This window comes from Castor canadensis, chromosome 8 (genome assembly GCF_047511655.1).
Source record: "Castor canadensis chromosome 8, mCasCan1.hap1v2, whole genome shotgun sequence".
Classification (NCBI taxonomy): domain Eukaryota; kingdom Metazoa; phylum Chordata; class Mammalia; order Rodentia; family Castoridae; genus Castor; species Castor canadensis.
Window position 1 is genome coordinate 82,039,407 of NC_133393.1, and position 14,030 is coordinate 82,053,436.

The window sequence follows — 14,030 nt, forward strand, 5'->3', positions numbered from 1 at the left end:
TTGAACTCTCCATTCTCATTCCTCAAATTCCTCAGTGCCAGGATTATAGGCATGGACCATTACTCTCAGTAGAAGTCTACACTCTTAACTACTATTGAATATTGATGATAAAATGAACCAACACAGCACAGTGCTGGCACATGATAAACTTTTAGTAATTGTTAGCTTGGTATCTTATAAAACTAAATTATTTTTTATATAACGGGTATTTGTTCAAATGTAGTATTTATTCAGTTTAATTTTACTAAATTTAGAGATAAATTGATCAGTTCAGTTTACAAAGGTGAGATGAATAAATAAGAAATTATAGAATATGAAAATTTAAAAGTATAACTAGAAAGCAGGAGAGTTGAGTACAAATATTTACGTATAATTATATTTTTCATGGTATTACTTATTAAGGTTAAAAAGGATACAAGTTAAAATATCAGAATGAAAGGAATTAACCAAACAAAATACAGCATGTCTATACACATATCCAAAAGAACAGGATTAAAATATAACAATTTCAACATGAGTCTTCTTTTTGTAATATGGTTGGTGTGAGTTTTCCTACTGCTTTAGACTTGTAATTTGATAAACTTTCTATACTGAAAATGTACTGCTATAATCATTTTGAAATTTATTTTTAATTAAAATAAGCCAACACAAAGCCTTACATATGACCCTACCAGATCTTCACAGGAAGAGTAGGAAAAGATCTGCTTTAGCAAGTCATACCAATGTTAAAGGCACTAAAAAATGTCTATGTATTTTAACAATTATTAAATGGACAGCATGTAGATTACAAGAGGTCGATGCTCGTCAGATGTTTACAATTAATGTGCTCAACTCAGGTGACCAAAAAAACAACGGCCATGTAGGCAAGGGCAAGAGATTTGGTGAAGAGTCAACCATCATGCCTCAGGAGAGACAAAGGACAGCCAGCACTGGTTAGCACAGAGACCAGAGGAGTACGAATGGAAGCGACAGTGACTATCACATGTGTAAGTAATGTCTCGGGAAGGAGGATGGGTGAGTTCCATATCTCTATATATAGGACAGAGAAAATTATAAGGAAGAAAAATCTGGTATGCAAAATAAAGGGAAATTTTCCTAGAAAGTGGAGATACTCAATAATAAGCCAGGTTGGTCTGAGAAGGAACGCTCTTCCTTTACTATATGAAATACAGGTTGCCTAAAAGCCCAGTGACACTGGCAGAGGTCTGATGCGGCTAGCATGGAACTCACCTGATCTCAATCACCTGAGATGTAGCCTGTCCCTAGGATCACAAATAGGCCAACGGCAAAGCCCCAGTAACCCTTCACAGACAAAGAGTCCCTCCCTCAACTTCTTTCTGCTGTGTACGTCCTAAGCCAGTGACCAGCTGAGTGCCAAATGACACCCTTCCCTCAAATACAGGCCAGAGCCTGGAAGGAAAGAAGGACAACTGAGGGAGCCTGAGGTTTCTTTTGGTGATAAAGATGGAATAAAAGGGATCTTTAAGTCTGGGAGCAAGGTGGAGAGAGTGTGCCTGAGAAACTTGCTATACTTTGTTCTTCTAATATATTTGCTGTGTTTGACCTTCAGTTCCAGGTTACCTCATATCTCATAAGGGAAATGATTTCTGCTCATAGATTAACGGGATCTTTAAAGTTGTTATATATGTAAGACACTTTACATATATAAACTCATTATTCTCCACAACAACCTATGAAGTAGGTGTTCTTATTATCACAGGTTACAGATGAGGAATCTGAGACAGACAGCTTATGTGACTTTCCCCACATCCACAGATAATAAATGATAGAGCAAATATGAAAAATATGAACATGGAGAAACTTTCATTGTCAGAACTACAGATATTCTTTCAGGGAGGAATCATTTTAAGCTACTTGATACTATTTAGTAGCAATTTATATATATGCCAAATATCATGAGTGACTTTCTTCTTCTTTCCTCCTCCTCCCCCTTCCTTCCACCAGCTCTCCTAATATGAGAGAAGGTAGAAGACAGTAGATGGCATTTTTATTCAACATACATCCAGTAATCCAGCTGTAACTGCTGAAATCTACAACATATAAAAGTTATTTCATACTGATTGAAATTATGAAACTATTAAACTCTAAACGCATCCAATTCCCCAAAGAAAGAAAATACGGTATTATTGTGGGTAATAGTTCAGACATTTAGAGGTATAAGGAAGACAAGTATGAGGAATTTCAGAATCAATACATTTGTCTTAGGAATGGTGACTTCTATGTGTTCTCCACCCCTTGAGAAGCAGGGGCTCTTAGGTGGATTTCAATTACTTCTGTATGATTTCACGTAGTGTAACAAAATCACTCAGCTTTAAAACCATTGTGTATATATCATAATCATGGTAGACTTTTGTTTACTTCTACTACATTCATTGAACTGATAATGAATACACAGCACACTCTGCAGTCACACTTACCTGTGATCTAAATGATGAATGGACAGAATAACTCCTGAATTTAAGTGGGTCTGTTTTAAGGTCACCAAAACAGTAAATTCATGTTTATTTCTCAGCTTCTGAAAAAACTGCTCAGCTGTAGCAGCAGATGCTTTTATGCTTCTGGGCATATCTAAAAAAAAAAAAACATACATTAGGAACAGCCTGGAATTTGGTTTATAAAGTACCTTTTATATATAACTTCTTTTGAAAAAAAACGTTATCAAGTAGCAACTAACAAACACCAAGTTTTTGACTTATGTTTAGTTCTTCAGCAAGACTTTATGGTAAATACAACACAGGACAGAAAAATCATATGAATGATTGAACGTGTTTCAGGAAACTTTTTTCAAAACTGTCACCTTTGAGGCAAGGAATCCAAAAACCTTTTTGGAAGAAGTGCACTTTTCTTTGCATACTTCCTGTATCTGAGATTCCATAGGCACAGCAGTATCAACAATGAGCAAAACAACAAAATTCCTAGAATAGTACCTAAATGACCGCACTAGAGCCATTTAGCTTTTCTGACATCTCCTGATGAATAGCGGGATTTAAATCTATGTGCCACCCTCCACCTTAGTTACTTTGGCCAGAAGGCTTACTATAAATAGATTCTTTAAAAGATCAGTGAAATTAGTCACTCTCAACCTTCCATGCAGTAGATGAAGCAGTAAGATAAAATGTTCTCTCCACATATGTTGAAAGAAATTTACAGAACTTAATTCCCCCCCCCCTTCTCCCAGACTTAGAAAAAGCCTAAGCAAGGAAGGCTTGCCTAGGAAAGGAGAAACTTTCATTCTGCAGTTTCATATGGTTCAGTCTTGCACAACCACCTCAGGAACAAGACGATATGGGAAAAACAGATAAATATAGAAATGGATTTAGCGCACAGGAAAACCCTATCATTCAAGCAACTTGCTCACTGTGAGCACAAGCCTCTCCTATTTATAGTGTGTGCTCAGAAGATGGTGGGAATCAGAAATGCAGTTTGTGTTGTGATAAAATCATTCTCGTCTTTTCAATTTTTCAGCCTAGCAAAATAGGCTAACCTAAGGTGTTCTTGACAGAAATGGCATCTGGAAAGGACAATCCTTATTTGCGCAAGATTGTCCTGGGTGCTGCAGAACATTCAGCATGTCTGGGTTCTTACTCAAGAAATGCCAGTAGAACCCAACTCTCAGTCATTGCAACAATCCAAAGTTCTCCCACACATTTCCAAACATTCCCTGGGTTGCATGCAGCAAAAACCTGGCTGAGAATCACAGCCATGTTAAAATAGACACTATAGGAGTTAATACAAAGTTTCCCACCCGTCAAGGCCAACAAGTCTAAGGAATAGAATTGTTGTAATCACCGGTCTATTGTCATCACTGAGAATACACAAGAAGCCCTTGACATACTCATAATATAGAAGTGACAAGTAATTCAATACAATGAAAAAAATCCTGCCACATATGTAGCTACAAAGTGTCATTGGATCATATAGGGAAAAGTAGTCAACAGTATTTAGAGGGAAGATGACAGAGTTTATGAGGTACAGAGGGGAGAGAAGAGAATTCTGGAGAATAGCTTGTGAGAAAGCACAGAGATATGAGTAGGCACAGCATAGCTGAAATGGTGAATAGCAGCCTTTGCTGGATGGGGCTGGATAGGAAAACTGGATAGGCAGCACACTGCAGGTAATGTAATGATACCTGTGATTCCATCAACATTATTACCCTCTTGGGGGGAAAACTCATGCTTGCCATTGAGAAATATCCCTCCCATTCTTAATCTATGATTCTTCTGTGATAGATTTGGTCATGTGACAGACACACCCTGGCCAAGCAAAGCATCATCTATCCTGACTACAGTATTTGGTTTGACAAGTGACTAATCCATGACAATGAAGTCATGCCCAGGATTTTTGTTCAAAGTTGTAGGACAAAGAAACTTTCTTCTTGTTACTAAAAGAAACTTTCACATTTCCACACACTATCTGCAACTCAAGATCATAAAAATAATCTTTAATTTCTGCCATCACCCCAACAGTTTCTCTCCAGTCTCCATCCAGGCTGAGATAGGGTGTAGAAGGGATTGCATGCAATTCTTCCTAGGTAAGAAACTCTCCACTTCCTCAAAGAACCATACAAAATATCACTGTAAGAATGATTTCACCTAATGTTAATTTTTGATTAAAAATATATACAGAAATGAACTATTCACAATCTTCATTACTTCATTTTGATTTGCTAGACAAAAGAAAATTAAAATTAAATTATACATATTTATTATGCTTCTCCTCTTTTCTTAGGTAGAACTTGATTGGCATCCTTTGTCTTGCAGAGCAGAATGACAGATGGGGATGCAAATGAGAGGACTACAGAAAGGACCAAACAGAATACACAAATGATCAGACTCACAAAGAGACCCAAGGATATGGCCCACAGGGTTTGAGTACTTGAGCTATAAGCAAGAGGAAGGGAATTTAGAAATGTGTGGTGGCTGCCTTATGAGATAGAACTTTACAGAACAGATGCTTCAGAAAGACCTTTAAACAATTTTGATCCTTTAGTCTGCACAGAAAACCTAAATTAAGTCTTCATATTATTTTGTATTGCGTTTTAGAGTCAGATTTGTGGAAAGTTGAAAAGCTGTATCATAATTTTACTTTGTTTTTAGATTAAATGACATACAAAAGTTATTATGCAAGTGGAAGAATGAAGGGTCTAAAAGAATGGATTATGACGAATAGCATTAGTAAAAATATAAGTCACTATGGTTGGAAGGAAATGGTAGATGAAGGAAAACCATTAATACACTGATCAATCTGTGCTGTGGAAAATTTCACTGGTGGCCACATGAAAGGATATTTGAAGAAAGAAAAAAGGATGGAAACACTTGAGAATTAAGGTGACCATTGACATTTATGTTTCAAATATTTTACACACAATTTTGACATCCTTCAAGTTTCTTAATTGGTATTTTCAGAGGTCCAAGACTGCAGTTATGGTAAAGAATCAGAATTTCTTAGCACCATGACTCCAGAAATCACCTTGAGATGTGGTAGCTACACTTGGGCAAGTCTGATTGCTTCTAGCCAAAATAATAATCCCAACACATAGGGTGCAAATAAAAGTCAAGGACTGATCCTTAAAACAGCCTTTAATTGCACCTAACATCTGGGAAAAATCCCAGCACAGCACAGCCAACAGGGCATGTCTGCCATGGGAAAAAAGCCCTGGGCCATTTCTCCCTTTTTTTCTTTAAGTAAGCAGACGATAGAGCATCAACCAGAATAGAACTCTGCGACATAGTGGATCCCTAGCCAACAGAAAGTCTCCCTATGCCACACCATGCTGAACTCAGTCCCAGGAAGTGTCTGCCTTGAGAAAAGCAGTACATCATTTCTCCCCACCAGCTGGTTTCAAAGCTGCCTGTGTAAACCAGCAGACTCAACAGGTGAGAAACACGCACCATTCACAGCTCCCCTACCCACCTTCCTGGTCCTATAATCCATCCAGTCCCTGGCCAGATTGAACCCACCCCCCAACAAAACTGAAAAGTATAAACAGTAAATTGTAATCTGACACTGACAGTGGGGGTGGGGTGGAATGCTGAACCTGCCCTGGAGAATGGGAGTGGGGCAAGGAGCTGAACTCTCAGTGAAGTAAAGCAGGAAAAGTAACAAAGATTGAGAGCGGGGTTGGGGTGACAAGCCAACTTCCCAAGGCAGGGCCATGGTGGATCACTAAACTAGTCTCCCTGGACTGAGGGCAGTACTCAAAACTGAACAGCCTCACCTTGATGGGGGACAAGCTGACCACACATGGTTGCAGCTGTAGAGCAATGCAGCTGCACCTGGCAAAAACAACAGACCTGACCACCTTGCACTAACTAACAGAGCGTTACCTCAGGCCCCAGTTACAACCTGCCCTGTGGATAGAAGGAACCAAACACTGCTCACAAGCCAATCACCTACTTCAGAGCTCCCACTTGCAATGGAAGCCCGTAAGACCAAGGAAAGAGGAAAAAGAAAGAAAAAAAAAATAGATACCCTCCAGCTGTTTCCACCCCAAGCTGTCTGACAAGAGGGGCAGCACCCTTCCCCACAAAGCCCAGAATACTAAGCACCAATGCCAGGATCAGACACCAAAGGAATAACTCCAGAACTTTTATTGAGTAGACTGAACTTTTGTTGTTGATGTACCTGGTGTTTTTTTCTGGATTATTAACTTTACCATCAATATTGTCTTATTCCTATTCTTATCCCTTCACTTTCCCTCCTTTTCTTGTGCTATAGTCCATTGTTCTCCCTCCCAATTACTCTTTCTGCCCCTTCTCATCCACTCTCTCCCCATATTCACCTCCCTGTCCTGTCCTCCCCCAGCCTGTCACAAAACTATCCCTCCTTCCTACATACTAGCCTACTGTACCAACAGTACACACCCTCAGCCCCTTATAATCCCTGACACAAGCACCCTCCACTACAGCAGTGGAAATACACTCAAAACACACAAGGGCCACAAAACTCAGCAGCTCCCATACCTTTTCCCCCACACACCCACCCCACTTTCTGCCCTCCCTTTTAGTGCCACCTTTACCAATTACCCAAGATTCTATCTTTAGCCAAACCACCATTATCCCCACAACTCCTACTGTTTATAGATATCATCACCAAGGGGTTTTATATATAATAGGTAATCAACTGGTCTGGCACTGAACATGTGAATTCGATATTGCTAATTTACACCTTCAGGTCAGAGACAGAAATAGCACATCAACCTAGCTAACAACTAAGTTAGTCACAACACAAACATTAAATCAAGGTAAAGAAAACAGGCAATAAAAGCCACCGACTAATCAATCAAGAACATAGGTGCACAGCACCAAGTGAAGCAATAGGGAGAAGAAGAAGGGAAGGAAACTGCACTACTCAAAAAAAGAATACAATGGAAGTTTTAGTGGGAAATGGGGAAAAGGAAAACCAGTTCCTGATCCCAACAAAACAATGCTAAATGTCTCTAATGATCCCAGTGAAGCCCATAAAAAATCCTTCAAGAGGAAATCAGGGAGAAGGTCACCAAAAGAACCCATGGAGAAGACACTCGACTTGGTTAACCAGAAAGTACAAGATGCACTCAAGAAATTTCAAGACACCAAAAATAAAGAACATGAGAAGACACAGAAACAAATGAATGAACTCAGAGAGAACTTCAACAAACAGCAAAGTCAAACAAAGGACACTATATAAAAATAGATACATGAATTAAAAAGGACAACACAAAATATAAAAGAGGAGTTAAACAAAGATATAGAAAACCTCAGAAAAAAGAATCAAACAGAAATCCTGGAAATAAAAAGTCTCTTTAGTCAAATAAAAAATACAGTGGAAGGCCACTCCAGCAAACTAGAACAAGCAGAAGACAAAATCTCAGAACTCACAGATAAAACAGAAATTAAAGAAAAACAGACGAAATCTTAATCAAACAACTCAAGAGCTGTGAAAGGAATATGCAATAACTCAGATACTCCATCAAAAGACCAAACCTGAGAATCAGGGGCATTGAAGACGAAGTATAAGCCAAAGGGGTACATAATATATTCAATAAAATAATAACAGGAAATTTCCCAAATCTCAAGAGGGTTTTGCCCATTCAGGTACAAGATGCCACTATGGCACCAAACAGACTTGACAAAAATAGACCCTCCCCACAGCATATTAATGATAAAACAATAAGCACAGAGAACAGAGTACAAATGAAAAAACAAGTAACATATGAAGGTAGACCCATCAAAATAATAGCAGATTTCTCTTGGAAATCTTAAAAGCAAGAAGGGCATGGAGTGAGGTATTTCAGGCACTGAAGGAAAATAATTTCAACCCTAGGATACTCTACCCAGCAAAACTATCATTCAAAATTGATGGAACAATAAAAATCTTCCATGATAAACAGAAAGTAAAACAAGTATGACCACCAAGCTATCATTACAGAAGATTCTACAATGAATTCTGCACACAGAAGATGAAAGCAAACAAAAACACAAGAGGACGGGCAGTATCAAACCATGGGGGAAGGAAAGACAAAGAATCAGAGAGTAGCACTGATTCAGCTGCACACACTCAAATCCTTAAGCAAACAAACAAAAAAACAATTAAATGGCAGGAATCATCACAGACCTATCACTATTAACACTGAATGTCAATGGACTCAACTCCCCCAGCAAAAGACATCATTTGGCAAACTGGATTAAAAAGGAAGAAGAAGAACATCTTGTTTACAAGAGACCCACCTTATTGCCAGAAATATACACTGGCTTAGAATGAAAGGTTGGAAGAAGATTTACCAAGCTAATGGCCTCCCAAAACAGGCAGGAGTAGCAATAGTTCTATCAGACAAAGTAGACCTTAAAGTTATATTGGTCAAATGAGACAAAGGTCACTTCATACTAATAAAAGGGGCAATACATCAAAAGGAAGTAAGTTACCAACTTATATGCACCAATGTTAGTGTACCCAACTTCATCAAACATACACTAAAGGACTTAAAAGCACATATAGACCCAACACAGTGGAAGTGGAAAACTTTAATACCCCTCTCTCACAGATAAGTCATCCAGACAAAAAATCGCCAAAGAAATACTAGACCTAAATGACACAACAGTTCAAATGGACCTAACTGGTATCTATAGAACATTTCATCTAGCAACAGTACAATATATATCCATGGAACATCCTCCAAAATAGATCCTATCATAGGGTACAAAGCAAGCCTCAATAGAAATAAGAGAATTGAAATGACCTCCTGCATTCTATCTGATCACAATGCAACAAAATTAGAATGCAAAAACAAAAGCAACAGTAGAAAATATGCAAATAATTGGAGGCTAAACAACACATTGCTCAATGATGAGTGGGTCATAGAAGAAATAACAGAGGAAAGCAAAAAGTTCCTGAAATTTAATGAAAATGCAAACACAATTATTAGAACCTACTGGACCCAGCAAAGGCAGTATTAAGAGGAAACTTTATAGCCCTAAGTGCATATATTAAAAGGACAGAAAGATCTCAAATAAACAACCTAATGCTACATCTCAAACTCAAAGAAAAACAAGAATAAGCAAAACCAAAAACAAGCAGAAAGAGAGAATAAAAATAAGAACCAAAATTAATGAAATACAGACCAAAAAATAAAATAAAATAAAATAAAAAGAATCAATGAAACAAAGAGCTAGTTCTTTGAAAAAATGAACAAGATTGGCAAGCCCCTGGCAAAAGTGACTAAAATGAGAAGGGAAAAGACTCAGGTTAGTAAAATGAGAAATGAAAACAGGGAGATAATAATAAACACCAAGGAAATCCAGGGAATCATCAGGGACTACATTGAGAATCTATGTTCAAATAAATTGGAAAATCTTGAGGAAATGGACAAATGTCTAGATACTTATGACCATCCAAAACTGAACCAAGGGGTCATTAACAGCTTAAACAGATCTATAACACATAATAAAACTGAAGCAGCAATAAAGAGTCTCCCAAAAAAAGAAAAATCGAGGACCTGACAGATTCTCCACTGAATTCTACCAGACCTTCAAAGAAGAACTAATACCAACTCTCCTTAAACTTTTCCATAAAATAGAAAGGGAAGGAACACTGCCTAAAACTCATTCTATGAAGCCAGTATTACACTCATCCTAAAACCAGACAAAGACATATCCAAAAAGGAGAACTGTAGAACAATCTCCTTAATGAACATTGATGCAAAAATCCTCAATAAATAATGGCAAACCGAATCCAACAACATATCAGAAAGATCATTCACTATGACAAAGACAGCTTCATATAAGGATGCAGGGATGGTTCGACATATTAATATTATAATATTATAATATTAAATTATATTAATATTAATATATTAACAGAAAACCACTTGATCATTTCAATACACACAGAAAAAGCCTTTGAAAAGATTCAACACCATTTCATGACAAAAGCTCTAAGGAAACTAGGAATAGAAGGAAAGTTCCTCAACATTATACAGGCTAAATATGGCAAACCTATATCCAACACCATACTTAATGGGGAAAAACTGAAACCATTTCCCCTAAAGTCGGGAACAAGGCAAGGCTGACCACTCTTCCCACTCCCATTCAACATAGTCTTGGAATTCCTAACCAGAGCATTAAGGCACGGAGAAGAAATAAAAGGAATACAAATAGGTAAAGAAGGAGTCAGACTATCCCTATTTGCAGATGACATGATCTTGTACCATAAAGACCCTAAAATCTCACCCCAAAACTCCTAGACACTATAAACAGCTTCAGCAATGTAGCAGGATACAAAATAAACTTACAAAAATCAGTAACATTTCTATACAACAATGAACAGATTGCGAAAGAATATAGGAAAAGAATGCCATTTACAATAGCCTTTAAAAAAATCAAATACCCAGGAATAAACTTAACAAAGGACGTAAATCACCTCTACAAGGAGAATTATAAACTACTGACAAGAGATCAAAGAAGACTACAGAAGGTAGAAAGATTTGCCAGGCTCATGAATTGGCAGAATCAACATAGTAAAAATGATTATACTACCTAAAGCAATCTACATGTTCAGTGCAATTCCATCAAATCCCAATGACATTCATCACAGAGATTGCAAAATCTACCCTAAAGTTCATTTGGAAACAAAACAGATGGCAAATAGCCAAGGCAATGCTAAGCAAAAAGAACAATACTGGAAGTGTCACAATACCCGACTTCAAACCATACTAGAGCCATAGCAATAAAAACAGCAAAACAGCATGGTACTGGCACAAAAACAGATATGAAGACCAGTGCAACAGAATAGAGGACACGGATATGAATCCATGCAGCTATGCCCACCTAATTTTTTACAAAGGTGCCAAAAACATACGATGGAGAAAAGACAGCTTCTTCAGCAAATTTTGCTGGGAAAAGTGGTTATCTGCCTGCAGAAAACTGAAACTCAATCCAGGCCTGTCACCCTGTACTAATATCAACTCAAAGTGAATCAAGGACCTTAATATCAGACCCAAAAATTTGAAGCTAATACAGGAAAGAGCAGGGAATACACCATAACCAATAAGTATAGGCAGACTTCCTCAGTAGAACCCAAGCAGCTCAGCAACTAAGAGAAAGGGTGGACAAATGGGACTACATGAAATTAAAAAAACTTCTTCACAACAGAAGAAATGGTCTCTAAATTGAAGAGACCATCCACAGAATGGGAGAAAATTTTTGCAGCTATACATCAGACAAGGGGCTGATAACAAGAATATACAGGGAGCACAAAAAACTAAACTCCCCAAAAATCAATGAACCAATAAAGTAAGCAACTGAACTATACAGAATGTTTTCAAAAGAAGAAGTCCAAATGGCCAAAAAACACATTAAAAAATGCTCACTATCCCTGGCCATAAAGGAAAACAAATCAAAACCACACTAAGATTCCACCTCAGTCCTGTTAGAATTGCTACTATCAAGAACACCACCAACAACAAATGTTGGTGAGGATGCAGTGGGAAAAGGAACACTTATACACTGCTAGTGGCAATGTAAGCTAGTACAACTACTATGGAAAACAATACGGAGGCTTTTTAAAAACTAAAAATAGGTCTGCCATATGATCCAGCAATCCCACTCCTGGTGATTTACCTGAAGGAATGTGACTCAGGTTACTACAAAGGCACCTGCACACCCATGTTTATTGCAGCACTATTCACAACAGCCAAGTTATGGAAACAGCCAAGATGCCTCACTACTGATGAATGTATTTAGAAAATGTGGTATTCCCACAGGAAATTAATGTGAGTCAACTCCCTGTATAGCTATCCTTATCTCAACCAGCAAAAACACTTGTCCCTTCCTATTATTGCTTATATTCTCTCTTCAACAAAATTAGAGATAAGGGCAAAATAGTTTCTGCTGGGTATTGAGGGGGTTGGGGGGAGAGGGAGGGGGTGGAGTGGGTGATAAGGGAGGGGGTGGGGGCAGGGGGGAGAAATGACCCAAGCCTTGTATGCACATATGAATAATAAAACAATAAAAAATAAATAAATAAATAAATAATAAAGACCATGGTTTTAAGATGAAAAAAAAAAGAAAATGTGGTATTTATATACAATGGAATTTTATGCAGCCACACAGAAGACTGAAACTTTGCCTTTCGCAGGTAAATGGATGGAACTGGAGAACATCATCTTAAGTGAAGTTAGTCAGGCTCAGAAGGCTAAAAATCACGTTCTTCCTCGTATGCGGAATATAGACCTAAAACAAATGCAGTAATATTATTGGACACTGGTCACACACTAAGCAGAGACTGTGTAAGGGAGAGACAGGAATGGGAAGGAAACCAAAAACTTGAATGTAGTTGATATGCTTCCTGTAGAGGAGTGAATATAGTAATCTTAAATTGGCAGAGGCCACTATGGGATTGGGACTAGGAAATAGTGTCGAGGTCTGGTAGAGATGAACCATTGGGTTGTAATACACATCTGCATGGAAACAACATAAGGAATCTTCCTGTATAGCTATCTTTATCTCAAACTAGTAAAAATGCTGTTTTTCCTTTTATCTCATATGTTTTTTTCTTCAACAAAATTGGAGAATAAGAGGGCAGAACAGTTTCTACCTGGAAGTGCAGGGGGGACACAGGGGAGGGAGGTGGCCAAAATAGTGTATACACATGTAAGTAAATGTAAATACGATAAAATAAACTTTTTAAAGAATCTGATATTTCTCAGCCTTGACCCATAACTCTGACACAGAGCTAGCACTGCTTGTCAGGGATGTGGATGAGGGAAGGGTCAAGTGAACACCAAAATGGATGATATCCATGGAGGTGCTAAGGAAACTGCTGAGCAAAAACAAATTCTACTCCATATGAGTAGCAAGTGAGGTCCAATGGGACCTCCACTCAGCTTAGACTTGAAACTTATCACTGATTACAGGATCACAATTCAGGACAACCTCTTCTTCCACCCTACTGTCTTCTTGTTCTGCTTTGTCTTATTGGGAGTAGGGTGACTTTCAGGAAGTCATGAATATGGCCCTGAGAAGCCCCATTCAAGTCACACTGTAACAGTAAGAAAGACACTATTCCTTTTTCTATCCTGATTGGCCAAGTTCATTGCACAGATGTTTAGAATCTAGCATGAGCTTTCTGGATGTGCTAGATTGAGAGACAGAGTGTAAGGCCAGTAGGAAGAAGAAAACCTGGCCTGACTCACCACGGCCTCAGGAGGTCTCCTCACCTGGCCCTCCAGCCTGCGGACAAGGACACAGGTAGAGATTTTTAAGTTTCCTGGATGTGACAGAGAGTAAAAATAGAAAATATAGGTCATGATTGTATTGTGATTTTTACTTTAACAGAACATCATCTGTCACCAACCTTTACCTTACTCTAATAATATTTAATTTATAGTTTTGCCCCTACAAATACATTTTCAAGCATTTGTTGTGTCTGAATCCAGGAAGGACATAATGGAACTCTCAGAACTCTATAAGATTAGACTTTGGAACAGACATGTGGGCTGAAATTCAGGAGACAGTTAGAAAGTAGAATCTAAA

General features: G+C 38.1%; 1 protein-coding gene across 7 annotated transcripts in view; it reads right to left on the bottom strand.

Annotated features, from left to right (window-relative positions):
- Positions 1-14,030, bottom strand: part of Nell2 (neural EGFL like 2) — a 374,296-nt gene that overhangs the window by 299,411 nt on the left and 60,855 nt on the right. For all 7 annotated transcript variants that reach the window (XM_074083192.1, XM_074083190.1, XM_074083188.1 and 4 more), the window contains one exon: positions 2,439-2,589. In XM_074083192.1, coding sequence (XP_073939293.1) covers positions 2,439-2,589 — 151 coding nt within the window. The remainder of the gene's footprint in view (positions 1-2,438; positions 2,590-14,030) is intronic.